Genomic DNA, 22,620 nt, shown 5'->3' with positions numbered 1-22,620 from the left:
ATGTTACCCCATCGCAGCTACAGTGTGATTCTCAGAGAATTAATCACAAGTAGCACTACTGTGTACCAGAGCACATTTGATTGTGTGACTTTTCCAAGCCAGCGTTATTGCTTAAACTAGCAGCACATGTACAATCACCTTTTCCTGCTGGGCCAGCGATGCCGAGTTTAGAGAAGAATATCGGGGCTGTTGCAATACTTCACCAATGTTTTAATGGTGAGATGCAGGAAGGCTGGCTGGCCCTGTGGGCAGCGCTCAGTGCACAGATGGACAGGGGAGACCAGGGCTTGATCCCTAGAAGGGGAGACCAATAGCTTTTGATCCAGTACAGTAATAAATATCCTCAAAGGCACTGACACAATCAACGCTGTGTTGAACAGTGAAACACCAACCACAGGGCACCAGTGGAAACTACATGGATGTACATTGAAAACTGAGAACAAGAGGCACTTCTTTACACAAAGGGCTGTGGGAGTGTGGAACAAGCTGCCCAGCCATGTTGTTGAAGCTGATACCCTGGATTCTTTTCAGTAAAGCTATATGAGATCCTTGGATCAATTGACAGCTAACTACACAATGGGCCAGAAGGGCCAATGGTTATATTTGTAAAAGTTCTTACAAATATAAATTGCATACATATACATTTTCTTACAAAAATATTTGTACAGTATTTGTACAGCAAAGAAAAATTGTGATTCCTCCTGGCTTTTCTGTGGCCTTTATATTGGAAAAGTTGATCCCAAACATGTTTTTGGTTGTCAGAGCCCGAGTTTATTCAGTCTAAAGATCTGTGAAGAAGAAATGTCCACCCACCCATTTTCCAACTGCTTCATCCTATTCAGGGTCATGGGGAGGGGGAGTCTGTCCCGGCAAGCAGTGGGGGCAGGGTGGGGACCCCTGGACATGACGCCAGCCCATCGCGGGGTTTCTAATGCTGACTCCTTTTACTGTTTCTCCCAAATGTCATCAGCTTTCTGTTTACTCGATACTGAAATTCAGATCTTTTGCCATTTAATGTGCTGTCTCTTTTTTCGAACATTTGTTTTTGTAAGGTCATGTCTGAGTGGCTACAGAAGAGAGCGGGCAGACGCAGCACTGGAAAGTGGGAGTCTAGTGTAGGAGAGGCGGCGGCCTTCCTGATCCCCCTCCACCGCCAGTCTCACTTATCTCACCCAACGGCCTCCTCCTGGGGGTGTTAAAGTTGTATTGAGTCGGCTGTGTCTCCTGATCAGTTCAGGCCTACAGACACGACTGCCGGTCACATGCTGAGTGACCCCTGCAGACATTAAAACCGCATCAGACAAGAATGTAGTGTTTCAGTCCTTGGAAGATAAAGTTCCTCCCTTCCATTGTTTCATTACAGATAACAAGATCATCAATATGCGGCTAAATTTCAAAGACCCCCCAGAGCACTACCTCTAGAATTGCAGTGTTTAATAAACTGTATCTGGCAGGATCCTTCCAGTCAATATCTGAGCACGTCCCTGCATTGAATACTGCATCGACTGTGGTCTGTTTCACTACACTGATCTACATTGTATTTGTCGTCTACATTATCTCACGAAGCTTGTCAATTCATTTCCCCCTGTGCGCTAGTGGCTCAAGACCTGTTCTTACTGAGGAGCCCTGTTGACTCACCACTGCTGAGAGGTGTGGTAGAGTCTTCTACACCACTGCTGGCAATCACACAGCACAAAAAGGCCTCATTTCTAGAAATAATCTGAATGCCTCCACTAAAACAAAGACAAAAGAAATCGACTTGATCTGTGCCCAGTGCTGAAGAACAACAGCTCACTTATTCTCACTTGATCTTTACCAGGGAAGTCTCAGAGGTGTCAAAGTTCATTTGAAAACGTATGTGCTAAAAACCCTTAGCATGCGTTTACATAATCGAGGAGAGAGGCATGTACTCACACTGGCTGGAAATGTAGGAGGGCAATGGTGAAAAAAATAAGCCTTAGAGTACAAACATAAAAGACATTTCATGGTAAGACTTTTCTGAGAAGCAGCTGTTGTGACACTAGCAGGCTGTACAGTACATGCACATCACTTCTTGTCGCAGTACTGAGAATCAGCCTCTGTGCCGAAAGCTTTGTTATAGCTGTAAACACTGCAGATGACAGAGGACACTCACTGACTCTCGGCTGATAACACTTCATTCTAAACTTAAAACTCTTCTCATCTAACAAATAGAGCAGATATATTCCTCCAAATTCAAAAGAGAACAGAGTAGAAGTGGTCACGTGGTGCAGACCTGATGTTTGGTTCTTGTTGCAGTAATAACATTATTAATAGTAAGATGATGAAAAAGAATACTTGTAATGAAACTGAAAGCACAAGCAGTTCAGTGGCAGAAATGTAATACACATTAAGGAAGTACTAGAAAGAGAATAAAGAAAAGAACAAACCAAGAGTAAAACTAAATTAAACTGAAATTACAAAGCTAAAGTCAAAAGAAAAGTCTTCAGAGATTTAAAAATGAGGGTTTTGAGATTTCAACTTTGTGGAGTCGGGTCTTCAGAGGGAGAAGAGCATCAGCAGAGCTCGGGCACTCTGTCCTTAAAGTAACCAGTGGACAGACCACGCAGTGAACACTGTCATTTTCTTAGTGATTCATGATGCTGTGATTGACCATCTCAAAAGAAGAGAAGGATATTAAGTGACACTAGCAAATCATTAACTATCTTAACAAGAGCTGTTTCAGTGCCTCTTCCTAAACCTTGACTAAAAGGGTCAGGAATTGTAGAACTGTCAAGTGCTACAAAAACACTTCTGCAATTTTGTTTGTTCTTGCTCAGCAGGTTTCTGAAATACTTCTGTTTGATGCCCAAGTAAAGATAAGATCTTTGTCTTGATTAAACCCACTGTATACTCTAGCACTCTGGTAGCTGAGATCTGAATCCACTCCATTGTGTGGAAATGGCCTTGCAGTTACTTTATTCAAAAGAAAACAGCTCACAGAATGCTTGGAATATTATAGGTCCTGAAAAGATTATCTGTGCAAACATACTTCAAAACATTTAAGAATGCAGAATTTAAAGAGACCTCAAAATAGTTTATTATATATTTTAATAAAGACTGCATTCATGTTGCACCTAGAGTTATTGCAGTGCCGTAAGCATTATAGTCAAAAAAGTTTTTTTTAATCCAAAAATTCTTAGTTGTGCGTGCCTTCTTTACAATTCTACACAGTAAGGAAGGTATAGCTCTGCACACTGGTGGCCCACAGGTAATGTCACCAGTGTCTTACAATGTAGTTCTTTTAGCTGATCTATGATAACCTCTTGGGCAAACAATATTTCTACAGAAGTGGACCTGCAAGAGAGGCAGGATCAGATTTCTCTTTCACACTTAGGGAACATGAATTACAGTAATTTGAATCAGGGCCTTAGTAATCAAGTCCAACTTGACCTCCTGCAGATAAATTCTCTTACACAAGCGAGACATAACTTTCATATAAATTCAAAGAGTAAAAATGTTATTTTTTCTTTAACTCTTTTTCCAAAGCAACTTACATTTGTATGCATTTATACCACTGGAACTTTCACTGGAACAACCTGAGAGAAGTACCATCCTCAGGGTACAGTAGTAGTACCCCGTCTGGGACTCAAGCACTGACCACGCTGATGCCTGGATGTGATTCTTCTGCTCCATGTTGCAATGTGTGGATGTGATTTTACATGATGACTCATGGAAACATCAGTGTTGGAATGCTGATCATTAATCTGTTCCTCATAATAAGACAATGTCTTGCTACTTTGTTGGAGGGATACTGTGGCAGAGCCAGGAAACTATGTTATCTGTTATGTTATGAATGTTATCTGCTTCTAGGCGTTTTCTCTTTAAACAGCAGACTTGTGAACTATAAACATGATACAACACTTATAATGACATTGATGTATGTTTATTTTATTATTTAGAAATTTAAAACACATCGTAAAGGTTGCAAATGAGATGAGGCTGTTTTGCACACATATCCTGCCTGGTTGCTTGTAGCTAATTAATCTAAGGATCTCACAGCTGTTTCCTGGAAGAAAACCCAGACATCAGCATCAACAGCATGGCTGGGTTGATTGTTCCATGCTACCAGCACCCTTTATGTAAAGAACTGCCTCCTGCTCTCAGTTCTAACTGTACGTCCCTGTAGTTTCCATGTGTGCCCTGAAGAAGTCTGTTGGGCTGACTTTGTCAAAGCTTTGAGGATTATGTAGAGTCAAGTCTTGTTGTAATCTTCTCCTTTCAGCACTTAAAAAGCTCAGATCCTTCAGCCTGTCAATGTGAGACATTCCTTATACACCAGGGATGCATCTTGTCTGTCATTTCTGGACTGATTCCAGAGGGTAGAATATGCACAGCAAGTTTCTAGAAACAAAGAAATGTTTTATGATTAGTTTACTCTTGTTGGCAAATACATTTGCTTCCTCACTTTGCCTAGAAAAATAAAAAGGGTGTCAACATAATCACCTAAGTCTTTTCTATAGGTAAATTTGTCACGTTTTGCAGAGTGTCATACAGTTCTCTCAGTGTTTTGTCTCCCTATTTGTAACCTTTTACACTTTTTTTTGTGAGCTCGCAGAAAAAAGACATTTCATTGCCAGCAAGTACTGCTGCACGCCGAATTGTTGTGCATTTGATAAATAAACTTTGATTTGATTTGTGCACATTGACATCATCCATCAGGTGTGTTACCAGTCTTGAATATACCCATAGCAATTTGATTTTCCTTTGCAGTTTTGTTGGTGTATGCTAACCTGTCATATGGGTGTTATCTGCAAACCAGTTTCCAGTAGTGAAATCATCCTCCAGGATCTGCCGGTTGTTTCTCTGATGGTACACTAGCAATTTAGATCATTAATGTAAATAAGGGAGAGTGGTAGTCCCTATCGATCCAGGTGTGTGCGCGCGTGTGTGCGCGTGCGTCCTGCGATGCACTGTACTCCATATTGCACCCGTTGCCTGCCGGGATGACTTCCACTCCCCTGCGGCCCTGAATTGGATGAAGCAGTTAGAAACTGGATGGAGGGAGTAGTCCTTAATACAGATTCTTGTGGCACTCCACTAATTACATCACCCTAATTACCCCCTATCTCTGCTGTCTGCTTTCTATCCATTAAACAATTCTTAATCCAAACACATATATTATCTTAAATGCCAACTGCCATCAATGTGAGAATGAATCTTTCATGAGGAAATGTATTTAAAGCTTTATTAAGAGCTCTAACACATTTGTTAAGCAAGATGTACAGTATCGTTATTTACTCTAGCCTAGGATGCTACTGCTTTACAGATGAGCCACTAATTGTCTTCTAATTATTGTTACCTTTTTTTATGGGTAACGGGAGTAAGACTTATTTGTTGGTGATTATATGGTTCAATTTGGCCACCCACTTTATGGATGGATGCTACATTCGCAGTTTCCCCTGTCTTGAGCAACTGTTAGAAGACTTTGTTAATGGTCACTGAATAAAATCTCCAGTTGACTGAAGGCCATCAGGCCCTGGAGATGTGTTTATCTTGAACACGTCTCATACCAGGAACACAGCTGTTTCTTATCAGCCCCTTATTCAATACTGAACCTGAGGCTGCGTGTCAGTTGGTTAACACCCTGGTGAAATATTCATTCAGCACATCAGATGTTTCACTTTCATTATCTAAAAACACAGTCCTCCAAAACTGTGAGACACGTCACGTGATCCTTTAATGTTCTTTCGCTGTTGCTCTGTTAAAAATACGGATTTCAACCTTCTGAAACCTTTTCCTTCCCCGTCTCTTGTTCTTTCGGCCTGTGTTGACAGTTCGTATCCATTTTCTTAACATGGCTCCATGCTGTTGTCATCAGTTTATAAAGTGCTTTCATTTTAACTATAATTTTCTTAACTGGTTTACAAAGCTACTGGGCCCCAGCTTTCACTGAGTTTTATTTAATCAGAGTTTGGATTAATTTATTATGTTCTGTAGCTTCACCGAGTTAATTTGCAGTACTTTTATCTTATTTCTGTTGTGTGTGCTGTAATAAAGCCCTTTGAGTGTCCCATGAAGAAAAGTGTTATTATTGAGGTTAATTGTATTATTATCTTTTACCTGTTGCCACCCATTGTCCACCGACTCCACCAGTCCTGTCTCGGCCCTGCAGTGTCTGCTCTGGCCATGTCGTACACCATGTTTCACAATCAGCCTGTGGACTGAGCTGCTCTGCAGGTTCTCTCACCCCTGCATCTTGACTCGATGACACATCCACAGCAGCACTTTACAGGCACCAGTTCAGAGCTGTCAGGAAACTGGAGCACCTGGAGACAACTCAGATGAATGCAGACTCCACACACAACTAAACAGGAATCGAACCTGGGACCCAAGAACAAGCCTCCATGATACTACACTGCCCATGCCCAGTCTGACATACTGTTGAATTCATGGGAGAGGTACCGAAGGAAAGCAGATCACCTGGATCGGACTCGCCACACAGGTACACAAAAATAAAAACGGAAATAAATCAACGATGTGTGAGAACAGCAGTGGGGAAAAAATAAAAAAAATAATTCCCCAACACAAACCAATCTGAAAAAAAAAAGATCATGCCATGTGCTAAAACGTAGGCATGTGAAACCTTTACCGTTAAAATTGTACTACTTTTTTACAAAACAAATAGCCCACATTTGGGCTAGAAAATATTCACAGAAAGCTCATGAATGAGATCAAACACGCCCAAAATCATGCAAGCGGAGGAGGGGTGTAATAATTTGTAGTAAGAGCCTCCTTGTCTCTCGCAATCTCACACGTCACGGCTTTGTGTGCGAGTAAAAGGCACTTTCCCCACAAGAGCTCCAGGAACTGCGAGAGCCGTGGTCTCCGCGAACAGACACTCCGGCAGTGTTACAGCTCGGCGTTCAGTCTGGTCTGCGAGCAGTGCGCCAAGTCTGAGCCCTGGTCCGACGCGCGTCCTGACCGCCGGCTGGGCAGCCTGTGAGAGACACAGCGGTCTACGGTAAGTGCAACACTGTTACACTACCATAAAGCGCGATGAGACTGGACTGCGTCTCTCTTTCCGGCGTAGCCGTGGTCGTCTGTTGAAAGCGCCGTTTCCACGACCGCTTGTAAATGATCCGGTTACCTTCGTGTAGCCTAAACTGGAGCCTGCCCCTCCATGCCGAGCTTTAGCAGAGGTCTGTCGAATAAACGCTCCAGCTCTCTGGAGCCCTGGGGGGTGGTTTCTGTATAACTGGGCAGTAACTGTTTCAAGGAGTGACCAACTCTGCAGTGAGGTGTGTGATGGACCCGGCAGCCATTCTGTCCTCCTGCAGCTGCGACCCCACGTTTCTGACGCGGATCCGCACCAGCGCTGCGCACGAAACACCCCCCAGCAGAGCCTCCGCAGAAAGCGCTTCAGACACTGCGTGGGTAGCGTCTCGGAGACGGCGTTTCGGTCTAGTCGGCTGGAGGACTTAATGTCATGTAAAAGCGAAGGCTGGAGTCACGATCGTTGACTTGTAAAAAAAAAAACACTTCTCCTCCTCCTGCCCCCCTAACCAAACAGACTCACGCAGACCGGCATAGCGACTCCCAGCGCCGGGAGCTCGCCGCTTCCCCATTCCAGCCCCCTCCGAAATGCTTCGGCCAACAACGATAAAGTAATTAGCAAAAAGAGCTCAAGAAAATAAAACATAAACCAGAATCGCATGAAGAACACGGTTGACTGCATATTGCACATATATAAATCTAGTCGGGCTAAACTCGGATTACGTGCTTGATTCCTTTAGAAAGTATTAAAAGCCTGGTAAACATTCTGATGTCAGTCTAACCGTAAAATCCTAGACCATTCTAACTGTGGAATGCCATATGTCTTAATATTATTAAGTGATCCACTGCATCATGTTTGAACAGATTAAGGGTAGCTAACAAACATCTGATTTTAATCAAGGCAGAGCTGATGAACTCATGACTTGAATGTTTGTCAGGATTTCTCTTTGAAGCTCTTCCTTGACTTTCTGAACCTCTTAGCCTGAAACTCAGAAGAACTGGCCGCTGTTTGCGGTGGTTTGTCGTCTCTCGCTCCCTTGCTTGCTTTTACTAGCGACTCCTGCATGATTTGTGCTTCTCGCCCAGCAGAGCTGTTTTCCACAAGCAGGTGATGGCTCACTCTCGGCAGTGATCATTTTCTTATCGCTCTGTTATATTGCTTAGATCGTGTGTGCGTGTGTGAGGGGTATTCGTCTCTTCGCCGCAGGTGGTTTCAGACTCTGCCTGCCGATTTTCCCAATAACTTTATTTGTAAGTCAGTTGTCGGCGAGGTCTTGTTCGCGATCCAGTTGTGCGTGTTTCTAGCTGAGCAAACGCAGACGTGAGGTGATCTGGCCTGTGGAGGTCAGACAGTTTTAATACGCCCGCTCTTCTCCTGCACAACCCGTCCCGGAGCCGATAGCTGGAGAAATCACAAGCGGATCACCGCTAGCAACGGTAGCCTGATTCTCATTCTTATTTTGCGTTAACCTTCCTTTGTCAGCTTGCTGATGTGCACTGAGCTGCTGGGCTGGAGACCTGCACTGTGCCTGGCTCCTCCTGGAGCTGCTGTATTTATTGCTGACGGTGTTAAAGACTGTAAATAGTTCAGCAGGTTGTTATCAAACCGCGGTTATGCAAGCTGTTAAATCGTTTCCCCAGCAGAGAGGGGAACAGTCCTGACAGAGCATGAGGCTTGTTGTGCTGCGTTGTTACTGCTGAGTAAATCATTTCATCTACTTCCTGTAGTCAGGTTGTGTTTGCTGGAGAGGTGAAATCATTTTCTGTGTGTGAGGAAGCTCTTGCACTTTAAATAACAAGGTTGAGCATATTAAGCCTTCACTAGTAATGTAGTCAACGTATCCCGGTTGTTGAAGTATCAGAAAGATCAGCTGGGCAGTAAACTGGTGCCGTGGCAGTATAGCGTGTGTACGACGTGCTCAGACTGTCGGTCGGACTGGTTTCTCCGCCAGCAGCCTGACCGGGTGGGGGTGAGAATGGAGGCAGTGCTGAGGAGGTGATGGAGGGACACGGGGACCGTCTGCCTCGTGATGAGCAGAGGTGGTTTGTTTTGACTGTGTGGGGTCCTGTCCCGTCTGATCTCGGCTGTGCGCCGGTCCTGCGATCAGAGCTCCGGGCGCAGTTTCCGCAGGGCTGTTCCCAGGCTCTGAAATGCATTTCAATGGCCCTGCTGTGTACATGGTGCTCCAGGTTGTCATTGCAAATGATGAATAATCGAAATAATGTGGAAGTTTAGTGTTCTTGGTGTTTATTCTTCTGCTTCTAGAAATGTGAACATGGCAATTAGAGGTGTTGTAATCATTCAGGTACAGGACGTTCAGTGGCACTTGGTTTGGCCACATAACAATACGGAATGATGAACAATTCATACTAAAGCTCTTCAAAACTAGTTCTGAAGGCATGAGTACAAAACTCTCTAGATGAATTTGTTAGACTACGTTAATGCTTTTCACAATCGCTGCCCCTAATGTTAATCGGGACAGTGAATTTTTCACATTAAAAGCTGTACATTTGACTGTCACTGACTGCTTGGTCAGTGAAAACGGGTTACTGGCCCACAGCTTCGTTTCAGTAGTGTTTCATGAAGGATCACAGTTTTGGAGTACTGTACCTGTGAAAGCACTGGTCTCACTGTAGTCTGTTTATATGTTTATGTGCAACAAGAGCACGTTCTTCCTCTTATGCCCTTGGAGAGCACATAGGGCATTTTAGAAGAAGGAAGCATAAATTATAAAAGGCCCATTATCAGCCGAGCACATGTGAATGTAGGTTTGTCTGTTCGTACGGCGATGACGGCACGGCGGGCACATGGAGTTCGTGCTCACTGGTGATCTGCTGCCGGGAGCGCTGGCAGGAGGAATTGATGCAGGCTGTTTCCAGGAACCGTTTCATCCTCCTGCTGGCTCTGGCTCTGGCACAGGGATGAGTGACTGGTCCTGGCGCCCGGAGCACTGGCTCGCCCTCTGCCACTGCGGCGTTCTGCCCGGAGCACGTGGTGGGCAGAAACTGGGCACCCCTTGTCCATCCCTCGGCGTGTTGTAGAATTAGGGGCCTCTGGAGATTCTTGGAAGCCTTTTCCTTTTGATCTTCAGCAGAACCCTTTTCTGTTTCCTGTATCATTCGTGATTAATGGCCCAGTTTCTTTACCAGACAGAATTTTCTGAAATATCTGGATAGAATTCCGTTGTCTTCTTAAAATCCTTAAACTGCTAATTCATTGCACAGATGGGAGTTTTCGTCCCCGTAGATCCCAGCAGCTCCACTGCACAGCAGATCAGGGGGAGGAGAGAGAAACCGCTTCACCAGTTAAATTAATAATCATGAATGTGTGGATGTCAATTGTATCACAGGTTGCTCCATAAGCATTGGGTTTAATATCTGGGATTTGGCTAGAGTTTGTCTTGACAGAAATGTTAACCGGTCCCTTTTGATCTTGATCAGAGAAACACGAACCACAAGTAGAAACTCTGGATGTGCGTTTGAAACGGAGAACAGGCGCAGTTCCTTATCCAGAGGTGTACGGGAGCGTGGAACAAGCTGCCCAGCCACGTGGTAGAAGCTGATGCTTTTGGCATCACAGTAAAGATGTAAAAAATCACAGACTAGGAATGACTGCAGTTTTCCTGAAGGCGTAACATCAATTTGCAATAGTAATTGCAAAGAAGTAGATAAGTATAAATATATTGTATGTTGAATGTAGAAGAGCAGAGCTGATGGTGTCCCATCTGTACCTATGAAAGATTGAGACAGAGGTTGTACATTCTGTGGACTTTTTGCAACTTTATTCAGCCTGAAAATGAATGTTTTTATCCAGTACATCCCTTCTATAAGGTAGGAGCAGATGTGTTTCGAGCAGGTTGCATTGTTCACACACACGTTGGGCTTGTGGAATAATGTCTTCCAGGCCTATGGCCTTCCTGTGAGGGATTAATGACACTCTTCTCACACAGCCTCCGAGATTCATTTTCCTGATGGACTGTTCGTAAAGTGTTGTGGACTTTTTAACTGTCCAAAAGAGGAATTTTACAGAGCTCTATATTATAGGGCAATTACTCAAATTGAATACTTGACCTCTTTTTCTTTTACAGATCTAGTTTCTGGATGATGGATGTGTTTGATAATCATGTTAAAAAGGTAAGCGCTCGTTGTTGGCTGGTTTGTCTGTTTGTGTTGACGATTCAGTTTCAGTGTTCAGCCGAACACAAAATCCTGAAATTTGTGAAAACTGCTTCAGGATGTTAAGTCAAAAGGAATTTCACAGAGTATCAAAAGATGAATGCTTGAGGCTCAGGTGTCTGGAAGTTCCCTTTGTCGTCTCCGTGCAGCAGAAGGAAGTTGCTTGAAGTGGAGCTCTTGAGTTGATTGGTTGAGGATGTTTTGCTTTAGGAAAATGAATATGCTTCAGTGTGATTTCTTACTCGGGATGTCTGTTGTATTGAAATGATATCGCCCTTGCCACTGCTGCCAGCTGAGCAGAGTTGTCCCGTCCTGTCTTCTCAGGCCCTTGACCTACTCGTCTTTTTGTGAGCGTCTGCGTTGGTGTCGGTGTGTGTCCTGCTTGGCGGCTGCGAGTTCCGAAGCCCAGTCCCCTTTCTGTAGTGGAAAGATTGGTGACTCTGGTGACGTCAGAGCGGCTTGTGCCTTGCTCTGAAGGTCACAGCCTGGGTGGCCAGAAGAGCTGAAACACATCCAGCCTGTTGAGGGAATTCTCTTATTGCCTCAGTCGCAAAGTGTTGCACTAGATGGGAACTTCCAGAACTGAGTCAGGTCGAGCAGTTAAGAGCAAGCAGGAAAACGCTGATCGGAGATGTTGTCATCTGGTCGGCACCGAGGCTAAACGCCAGATCACGTGAAGAGTATTTAACAACAACAATTGCGGCGTTAGCCTGTTTCCTAAAAAAAGAAGTTTGCTCATTGGGTCAAACTGATGCAGTGTTACATCACCATGGACATTATTGTGCAGATCATTTCAGGTCAGCAAAGAAGCATTTTGCTTGCATTAGTTCAGGTGGGTAGCTGCATCAGGAACAAGTAATAGGTTTATTCCCTGCTGAAAAAAGAAGAAAGAAACAACATTTCGACTGTGGAGCCTTCTTCAGGTGTGAGCTGGTACGTTGCATTTTCTTTCTTCTCTTTTCAGCAGGGAATCAACCTGTTACTTGTTCCTTGTGCTTGCATGAGTAAATGAAACATGAGCCTTGAGTGATGGGAGGAGACTTGCCGTTCCTTGAGTGTGATTATTTTCCGTTGCCGGTCACGAGCAGTCTCCATGCTGATGGAAATTCTTCCCGTCCGTGCTGCTGGCTCTGCAGGAATGAGTCACTTGTTGTTTTCCATATGCCCATGGGAAAGCTGAGAGCAGCCGCATCCGGACCTCCCTCTGACCAGCTCTCGTTCCCGTGTTCCTGCAGGAATTCGTCAGCATTTGGGTGCGAGACCCCAGAATCCAGAAGGAAGACTTCTGGCACTCCTATATGGACTATGAGATCGGCTTACATGTGAGTGTAGGCTGTCCTGTGGAATTAGGTTAATCGGGCTTTGGGGAAGAAAGAGGGTGCAGAATTCCATCACAAACTCTTCTCCTTCTTTCTGTGAGGAGGGAAATGCAGCCTTTACTGTGTTCAGCAGTAAACCCCCTCAAGTGTATGGCTGAAGGGGTAGTTTCTGGCAATCGGCTTATTCTGGTTAATGTCAGTTCTGTGAGGAGCCACACGTGCCTCCTGTCCCTCGCAGGCCTCCAGGCGCTGGAGTGCGTGTGTTTCTGTGTTCACAAGCCTGGCCTCAGCCATGTGGGCAGCCTGTGGCCTCCTGCTCCATTGTGCTTTATTGCCCATTTTCACGGAAGCCTTCTGTGCTAATTACCCCACAGACAAACAGCATGTGTTTCCAAAGGAAGACCTCCTGTGTGAGAAGGCGGCACAGAGAGTTTGTGTGGCTCAGGCAGCGACTTCAAGACAATGCATCACTAATGTAGGTATCCGAGTGCACAGGATATTAACATCTTAGATGCTGGATGTCTACACTGATCTGCTTACCGTGCAGTGTGATTGCTGTGTATTGCACAGCCATGCCCCACTGCAAAAGTGTTTTAGTGCAAACTGACATCGGCAAGGAAATACTGGGATGTTTGCTGATTTGTTTTATCTGCGTTGTTGGGATGATCCAGCATGTGATTTTGGAACATTATGACAAAAGAAAGGATCCTCTGTTTTTTTTTTTTGGACTCCTTAATTTCATATACTGTACTACCTCATCTGACACTGTCCCAGCCAGTTTACTGAGATTTTTTTAAATTACTGTGATGTGCAATTTTCAGAGTGTATAAGCTTGCATAACAGTTTATATTATACAACAGCTGTTTATTTTGCGTGTTTTGAAGTTACTGAGCAATGTATTTATCTAGTTTGAACGCTAGCTTGAATGGGAAGGATGCATCACGTTTAAAATGTAGCTCATAGCCGCGCTTGAAGAGATTAACTATTAAAAACACTTCTGGGGGGTGAAGTGAATTCAGTCTCCACATAAATCCCTCTCCACCCAGCATACCAGGGAGCAAGCCGAAACTCTAAAACAGTTGAGCTCATAGGCCTGCTAGCTGTGTTGAGCCATGTGTTTCTGTGCTCCTGACCATGTGAATTTCTCTCCTGTTAGAAAGTTACCTGAACTCCCACCCAGAAACCTGTTCTTCAGCATGACTAACAAGCAGCATGTCGCAGAAAGGATGAAAGGCCTGCAGCAGTTCCTGGAAGAGTGAGTATTTATGTGTAATTGTACTTTTACTTCGCTTGCTAGTGTGGGTCCAGTGTTGACAGTGGCCTAATCTGACTTGCTGGTTCACTGTGACATTTGCGCCACCTTGTGGCTATTTTCGGGAATAGTCCATTTTTAAGCGCCCTGACTGTATTGTCTTTGAAGGATTGGTAGATGCAAACGTCTAGACTGGCCTTTCCAATTTTTTAGATAACATTGACTTGTTGGGTTGTACATTATCCAGTAAAAAGCCTAAAGCTCAGAATCTTTTGCATTTTTTTCACAAGTCACTTCTTAGCCATTAGTGAAGGACTTAACAAACAATGGACCCCTCTCTGTAGAAGGGCTGACCTGGTGTTTATGACCTGTTGCCACTGATAAAGAGCTTGTACACACCCTGCATGCTGCCCCAGTAGGGCCTGTATTAGTGATTTACTAGCACTCGACTAGCTGTGCTTCACTGGTGAACTAGAGTGGGGATACGAGGCCTGATGGGGGACCAGCTCACTGCATGTATTCGGTGTTGAATATGGATGTTTTGCCTCGTGCTTGAGAGTGTGAGTTAACTGCTGTGCCACTCGGGCCACAGGGCAGTGTAGGAAGAGAGCCGGGAGCAAGAGGCTCAAAGGTTGAATAAACTCTTCAAGCTCGTCAGATATTTTGTGAGCTGTTTGCACTCGCATTCTAAACCTTTCTCTTGTTTTTGTGTTAAATGTATGATGTATAAAATGACAGACTGTTGAGCGGCACATTGTAGTCAGAGGAATGCACTCTGTGATGCAGTGTGTGTGTGTGGGAGTACTGCTTTCTGCTTCTAGCTCAGAACTTTTGTAGTTACAAAATGATGATATAATTTAAGCATTCTGCTTTTGTATTGGCAGGAGTTGAGCATGTTGATCTAGAGAGGAATAAAAGCATTTCAAATCTACAGACTGCTATTTATATACACGTACACAATAAATATAGGAGGTTTCTTCTGTACATTCAGCAGGATAATGTATCTGACACCAGTGTTTCAATGGTATTGCTGATTCTCGGGGATCCCAGGAGCACTAAAATGTGATCTTGTACAGAGGAAATCTCTGCAGCCATACAGTTTGTTTATATATATATACACACGTTTTATTTCCTCTCTTGGCTTTTCCCTCATGTTGGAGGAAGTGAAGTTTATTAAAGTGCTTCAATGGTCTGGATTTTGCAAGAATTGCTTTGGACGTGAAATCAAGTTGAAATAAATGAATGTCTCCCATCGTTTGCATTAGCGGTTGTTGTATGCGTGAGGGACTGCCTGAAACCATCCTGAATATCCTCGCAGATGAAATTACTCTGTGAAGAAAGTAAATCTAATTTCAGAAAACAATAATAAACCGACGGTGCGCGCGAGGCTGTGTAACTGGTTGCCATTGACTGGGCTGGTGGGAGATGGCAGGACAGGGATGCAATAGGACTCCACTGGGGGAATCGAGGCTGATAATTCTCTCAGAGGTGCCGTTCTGACTCTTACCGCAGATGGGATTTGAAAGTTTAGTTACCTTTATAGTCAACAAATTAAAGCAAATTCGTGTTTCCTAACTGTAAATGTAGCGAGGAATGATGGTTATTTTGTGTAGTGACGGGGGGGGTTTCGGAAGCATTCTTCACTGGAAGTCATTGAGACAGATATGACTTAGTGTTACATAGTGTTCGTTTTCAATTTATTTAAATCCGTTTAACAAATGTTATTGAGCAATCTGTTGGCAAATACGAATAAGTAAACGTGCACAGCGGGAACCCACTTCACCCACCTCACCTGGGTGACCCCGCGGGTCAGGTGGACGTGTTGGAAAATGCTTCACCAACTGAATTAAAAAGGAACCTCTTGCTTAGGTCCAGACATGAGGAGCAGCAGTTTTATCCCAAGTGACCAAATACAAAGGACTTTGACTTAATAATGTCTCAACTAAAGGACTGCAGCTCCAGCAGAGTTGCCCAGGACTTCACACTGGTTTAGAAAGTCTGGTACAGAAGGAAAGCAACTCTTAGCATCTTACAGTTTCGTAGACCTTGTAGGTCCACTAACACCCCTCACAGCAGCAGGATTCTCTTGAGGTCTCCACCCCAGTCCTGAAGGACCAGCCTTGCTGGGCTTCTGAGATCTGGCCTGATCAGGCTACAGGGTGGTAACAGTGCCATCAAGAGCACTGCACTGAATTTCATTTAACTCGCACACACGTGGTCTTCCAACAGCTTTACTGTAGGTCATCTGTGAAACCTGAAGGCATATTTGTTTTTTAAACAAGGGCCATGATAATTGCATCCTGTTTTATCAATCCAAGGCATATTGATTTTTAGTAATTCAAATGTGCTGCACCTTTATAAAAACACAACTGAAATATACGAATATTTTCAATAGAAGATTTTGATGAGCACTTCAAGCTTGCATGCCTTTTTCAAATAATTAGTATCTCCCTCCATGACATTTAAATTGTGATTCAATGCGGTATTCATTTTGGGATTCAAAAATAACAACCAAATGTACAGATTTAAATTGAATTATACACGGGTCCAAGTTATGTGTGACCAGTTATGACAAATCTGTGAATATGTAAAACTGCATCCCTTCGAAAATTAAAGTTGGTCAAATGCAAAAAGGAGTTGTAAGTTTGAAAAGAGCAATAAAAAAATTGATTGACATTTCTGAGCAGATAGAAAATTTTAAATATGTCTTTCAATAACGCCCTTTTAACATTTAAATTAAAAACTCTCTTTTAATGCATCTTGCTATATTATTTAGTAAAATAAATGTTGGTTAAAATTGTTAAATTAAACAGTCCTCCTGTTTTCGGCCGAGCAACAGTGACTGAAATGTTTCGTCACACCTGTAACATCTAGCACAAAACGAAAAAGACTCTGCGGGCTCCTGCACAAGGCTTTGACATCCCAGAAATCAATGTGGAGATCGCTGCAGGACATTCCGGCACTTTCACATCTTCAAGATGGAGAGGATGTTAAACAGGAATAAGATAGATGTTGGTGTTGGATTCTGAAGGGATTCCAGGCTTCTAAGAAGAGCACGTCATCCCTGTGGGGTTCCACACCTGCTGTATCAAAACAAAGACACATCTTACAAACTCCTCACACACTTCTTTGAAAGACTCCAAATTATTTTAGTTCTACAAAAATGTTATTGTTCTGGGGAGGAGGAAGAAGCAAAGGCAATATTAATTAGACTTCTAATTTATTATAAAAACATTGTTTTTTTTCTCTGTACCTTTTTAACAAAATCATTTTTAAGCTTTTGTATTAAAATATTAAGGATACCCTCCCGTACCACTTAAAAGCCTACGGATTAGTCGTAGTTTACATAATATTTCTGCAGTGTCTGTGAATAATTGGGTTTGAGTCATTATTGAAAGGTGTATTCATGGTGTGTTTCTTCTTGTTAGAGTCTTGCAGAATGCAGTGCTGTTGTCAGACAGCAGGCTACACCTCTTCCTTCAGTCCCAGCTGAGCACTGAGAAGATTGAGGCTTGTGCCTCTGGGCAAAGCACATACACTGTGGCAGAAGCTATTCAGAAGTACAGCTGCTTAAACAGGAGATTCCCCTTGGAAGAGGAGGAGTACAAGGACAAATGCAAACCCTACTCTGATTCTGACTGCGAGAGGTATTTTGTGTTCTGCATTATCTGGCCTGTATTATTTTCTGTTGATTTAATATTAAGATAATGAAAAAATTAATTGACTGAAATTTTATTGAGCTGAGACAGCTCATCATAGAAGCCTACACCTCTGCACTGAATTAATGAATGTGGGGGAAATTCAATTATCTGCATTCCGATTATGTGAATTTCATTTAGTCAGACTTGAATTATTTCCTTTTAAATTATCTAGCTAAAAAATATCAGGCTGCACTCTGAACGGCTAATTAAAAGTCCAAATTTCCTGTCCCTCTGTGTGACTGGAGATAATTAAAGTTCTCCTCCGTTACTCAGGCTTCCAGCGTGCTGTGGCAAACCAATCCCCCCTCCTTTTTATTTTCTGGCCTGCAGCTCCTCCTCGGGCCTGGGACACTGCAGCGACGACAGCGCGCCCCGAGAGTGCAGGAAGCCCGGGCAGGCGGAGCTGTTCAGCTCCCTCTCGGAGTCCCCGTCCGAAGCGCAGAAGGTGCTGCCGTAGCGCCCGGCCCAGTCCGTCTCACTCACTGCCCCTTCGCCTGATGCTGCGGGACAGGCAGGACAAGTGGTGATGCGGCGCTTCTTCTTCAAGAATAACAAGGACGCTAGTGGATGAAAAAGATAGGTTCCGGAGACCTCTGCCCCAGCTCGTGTGTATACGCATTCACGCGTGTAGCTGGTGCGGATCGGGTACCCGAGAGAGAGTTCGGCTCGTCCGCTCTGTGGAGGGATTCTGTCTTGTTCAGAACAGTGCAGTCGGAGACCGCCGGTGATTTTTTTTATATGTATAGATCGTTTTTCATTACAGTGCATTAATTTATCGAAGCTTTTTTTTTTTCCTTTCCGGAAAATAACGTGGCCTTAATGGAGAGATGCGTGGCGTGTTGCACAGCGAGGCTTGTGCAATTTCATCGACTTTCCTGTGCCAGAATGTAACGTTACACACTGATGGTGCGAGGGGAGAAATTTCAAACTGAAACATTTAAAACGACAGGCTTTAACATGTTCTCACCCCCACACACACAAAAAAATAAAACGTTAGTCATTTTTCCTACAAAAGAAAGAAGATTCTACCAGTAAAGGAGCCAGACTTCAACTTGTGTGCGTGTGGAAGCTTGGGGCGTTTTTATTTAATATTATTAGTAGCTCCAGAGAAAAGCCTTTCGGAATTATTTGACCCTATAATAGTGACACGTCTTCAGTTTGTTAAAAGTGCTCATGCGTGTCTGTGTGTAAGGTTACAGACTCGTCTGCGAGATCCGCTGCGCTTCGGCCTGGGCGCGGCGGGCCGCTGGACTCGGAGAGGAAGGGCACGATCGCCCACTGCCACGGCGATTCTGTTCCCTTGACACACCGTTCAAAACTTCGAAGAGGCGTTATGGCCCGGGTGCTGCTAGTTATAGACGAATGTGATGTGTCCCCGAAGTGTTAGTCCGCTTACAGAGAGGCGTTATCATCGCACGTCCAGGTACTGTTCGGCGTTGACCGCGCTTTTTTTCTCCACACCTAAGACGCCGGCGATTGACCAGACTATTGCGGAGTAAACGACGCAGAGAGGCGGTCGCTAGTGAAGGAAATGTAGTTTTTCGACACGGTGGTGTCAAGTCTGCCCGCTTGTCGGCGTGTGTACTGTATAATACACGGTACTCTGAGCTAGAGCTAATTGTTACTACTGTATTCCAGGATTAGTCATGACGCCGTTAAGAAAAGTGCAATATCTACACAGGACTAAATCCGTTTTTATCACAACTGCGAGCGCGCTCAATGACGTAATTTATTCGCTCCTGTTTTTATTTTCAAAACACTTTGAAATGTGAAGCAAAAGTAAATCAGTCTGCTAATGTATTGTAAGTAGCTGAATACTGAAACGACGTTTAAGTTTTTTTTTTTGAAGAGTTGTTTGAAGTTTGTTTTATGATGCCTGAATAGCTGTCTGCTCCCGCACCAGAACAGCGAGTGAGCTCTTTCGATCTTTTATACATTGATTCACTTGCGTTGATAATCACGTTTGACTATTTTCAATAAAGTTTTAGAAAATATATTAGTGTTTGTTTCTCCTCTGTCTCAAAATGGCGACACAATTAACTTCCCCGCAAATATCTGTTGTTAGAAGTTTTAGAGTTCGCAAATATTGTTAAGGCAATATGCAGCCGTAGCCAACGTCTCCGACGCGTCTCTGGACTGCTGTGCCCGGCAGGGTTATTTTATAGCCGTGGACGCGGAGCTGGACTGCGGCTCTCGCTTGAAAACTTCACTATCCCACGGCCCCAAGCCAGCGCTCGAGAACCACAGGGACCCCACGAAGTTATTCAAGTCCAGTAAGTCTGACGTGGCGACACGTCTCTCGCCGGAACGCGCGTTGCTGTGTTGCTGCCAGACGAGCAGATCGCGGGTTCGCGGCGGCTGTTCAGCCCCCAGTCCCCTGCCAGCGCAGGAATCGGACCCGTTGCGCGGTAAGGATGATTGCTTTGAAAACCGCAAACACCTTTGCATGCTCAAGCGCCACCTGCTTAGGCGCATCGGCCCAGGGCCTTTCGTGACAAGATGCCCGCCTCTGCTCTGCGAGTGAGATCGGAGCTTAAACCGCTGCCGGGGAAGCTGGAGTCGGTGTCCCGGTACCCTGTGCCTGTGCTCTCCGTGCGCACTGGGCTGGCCAGCCGCCCAAGGTCGGACACGGACAAGGGCTTGGGGTTCTACTCACTCCGCCTCCCCTCCCGGCTGCTGGGGTCCACGTCCTCCGTGTCCGTGTCCGTGTCCGAGGCGCGAGCTCGCGTGCGGGGTTTATTGTTGTTTGGCAGCAGCGCGGTCTCTCTCTCGTGCCGCGGCGATGCTCCTGCTTGCCAGGTACCAGCTGTATCCCATAGCAACGCCGTAACCCCTAGCAACCAGAGGCAGGCATCCAGGAAGAGTCTTGACTCGCCCGCACCTCCCCCCCTCCGCGCCGCCAACCCAGCCGCAGGGGAGCCCGGGAAAGCGCAGGGGTCTGGGTGGGTTTGAGGCGAGTGCCCCGGCCTGGGCGCCACCGTGTGAGTGACATCGGACATCGGAAAGCACAGCCGCTCTGGCTCTGCCGTGTTGGGGGCAGAGATAGTGGACACGAATTCCAGGACACGCATGGTCACGCCTGGCCGCAGTTTGTGTTTAACAAATGCAAGTTTTCTCGGACTTCTGCAGCGACTCGCACATGCGGCCTCGACCTTTGCAAACAGCGGGAACAGCAGGTGCGAGCGTGGGTGAGGCGGGAGCACCGCCGGGCCTTGTGTGCGTGTGCCCCGCAGAGCTAGGCGTGCTGGGGCCGGTTAGTGCTCGCCAGAGCCCGGCTCTGAGCAGCACGTCCTGCGTGGATGTACATCACAGACCCAAGAGTGACACATTACCCGTCTAAGTCTCTGGGATGGATTTTTCTTGCTACAAAATAAAAGAAGATCGCTCAATACAGTAGAAAAGTAAATTAGAATACTGGGTTTTAGATACTATATATATTTACTCTCCATGGTAACGATGTTATAATGTGTTATCCTAATAATTTTTAAGTGGGAAGCTAAACTGAAGCACATTGATTTAAAATGGTTTGCTTTGTCGTGCAACAACACGTGCACGGTTAACTTATATAATTATAATTATGAAACTATTGCAAATTTTAAGGCATTTTTAGAAAATGCTTTAAAAATATCAAAAAGATTTTAACCTAATTTTTCACCATTTAGAATTTATTTAATAATTAATCAATAATATCCACCGATTTATTATAATATCTATTTAATATCCTAACATTTTAATCCTCAAGTTGGAAATCATATAATCCGTTAGCAATCTGTTAAAATACATTTCAGATATTTTATTTACAAATAAAATAGAATTTCAAAATACAGTTTACATTTAGATTTTCATATAAATAAATGATTGGGTTAATTTAATAGCATTTTCATTTCTTATTCAACAATAAAGTTCGTTTCTATTTGGAAAAGTGCGCAAGTGCCTTTACAGAAATATACAAAATAATGGTAAAAAAATAAAACAAGCTGCAAGAAAAAGATCACTCGTAAGTGTCAAAGGAATTTATTACATTATTCAAACACATTACCACGCATGCAGTTCAAAATTATTCAAATGGGAATACAGGTTAAGCAATCTTTACTTTGCATGTTGTAAATAAAGAATATTTCCAACATTGATTTTACAGCTTTGACAAACCTAAACCCATCACAGAATCTGCTGGTCATAGCAAATGAGCACAACTGCAGTGATTGCATATCTCCAATAATTGCTGTAGTCTTCAAGGCTGCACAGAGCCTACCTTTAAGACAAGCTTTCTATAAAACAACAAACGTCAACCGGGCTTCTTGTAATGTAAGATACAATCCAAGCTGAACAGCGCAAAATAATTGAGAAGGATTTATATAATTAATTGACCAGTCTTAAGTAGTTATCTTGATGTAAGGAATTTGGAACTCATTAATTTGGGCCCTGACAGATCTCATATTAGGACTGGCAAATATGGATTGGGACTCTTATTCATTGTAACAGCTTGAATTTACATGACAGGAAGAGTTAGTGAAAAAGACCTATTGCAGAAGTCAGACTGCCTTTTTTGTAATCAGCAGCCCTGCTTTGTAATAAGGGGTAATGAAAAAAGGGAAAGAAGAGCATGTCAGTGTTCAAGTGAGGCAGCGTTTCCCGAATCGCTACACAGCTGTGAGCGGACTGGAGAGGTTTTCACTTCCCTCTGCTGGAAACGCAGGATCAAACTGCCAGCCCAGCTCTGCATTTTAATTCAGTCACTTTGGACGTATTTCAGAGCTGCCGAAATCGGACGCGGAGTGCTTTAAAAAAATCCCACATGGAAAGGAGCTGCTGTCTCTGGAGTGAACACTGGTTGTGTGCTGATTTACAAGCAGCCCTGCACAGCACTAAAAAAATCATCACACCAGCTAATGATACTCAGTGACAATTCCCTGTATTAAAATGCAACATTTATTCGAAAGTCCTCCTATTTAGTGCAGGTGCTAAAACTCTACCCATCTAAATCACCAGGTTAGAGTTAGGGTCATTTAACTTATTCAATAAATATTTCATATTGATATTAAATGTGTACAAAAGTGCATCACTTCAGTTCTGACCTGGGGAGCAGTTGGAATGGGAAATACAATGCAAATGGCGCTGCTGTGATTGCAGTGTGTAAACGTGTCGACAGTGTGATGTG

The 22,620-nt window shown here is 44.1% G+C and overlaps 1 protein-coding gene and 1 long non-coding RNA gene across 2 annotated transcripts; one reads left to right on the top strand and one right to left on the bottom strand.

The window, feature by feature from the left end:
* Positions 1-3,888: 3,888 nt before the first annotated feature.
* On the bottom strand, positions 3,889-6,446 carry LOC148650796 (uncharacterized). The gene is made up of 2 exons (XR_015925555.1): positions 6,315-6,446; positions 3,889-6,245 (listed from the first exon to the last, which is right to left on the bottom strand). It is a non-coding gene; the product is annotated as an uncharacterized LOC148650796 (long non-coding RNA).
* A 344-nt stretch (positions 6,447-6,790) lies between these two features.
* LOC148650795 (sorting nexin-10-like) lies at positions 6,791-19,456 on the top strand. The gene is made up of 7 exons (XM_088600329.1): positions 6,791-6,982; positions 11,103-11,148; positions 12,426-12,512; positions 12,884-12,984; positions 13,666-13,764; positions 17,190-17,408; positions 17,793-19,456. Exons 2-7 carry the CDS (start codon positions 11,116-11,118, stop codon positions 17,917-17,919), a joined length of 666 nt encoding a protein of 221 aa, XP_088456455.1. The 5' UTR covers positions 6,791-6,982; positions 11,103-11,115; the 3' UTR covers positions 17,920-19,456.
* The last annotated feature ends 3,164 nt before the right edge of the window (positions 19,457-22,620 follow it).

Source organism: Lepisosteus platostomus, chromosome 12, assembly GCF_059453375.1.
Source record: "Lepisosteus platostomus isolate fLepPlt1 chromosome 12, fLepPlt1.hap1, whole genome shotgun sequence".
Classification (NCBI taxonomy): Eukaryota; Metazoa; Chordata; class Actinopteri; order Semionotiformes; family Lepisosteidae; genus Lepisosteus; species Lepisosteus platostomus.
Note: the sequence above shows the minus strand (reverse complement) of the source record. Positions and strands in the feature narration are given on the sequence as shown.

Excerpts from the sequence above, each read along its gene's own strand:
- LOC148650795 (XM_088600329.1), top strand. The coding sequence starts at position 11,116 with ATGATGGATGTGTTTGATAATCATGTTAAAAAG. Across the intron at positions 11,149-12,425 it reads TTGATAATCATGTTAAAAAG|GAATTCGTCAGCATTTGGGT; the intron begins GTAAGCGCTCGT and ends GTGTTCCTGCAG. Across the intron at positions 13,765-17,189 it reads CTGCAGCAGTTCCTGGAAGA|AGTCTTGCAGAATGCAGTGC; the intron begins GTGAGTATTTAT and ends TCTTCTTGTTAG.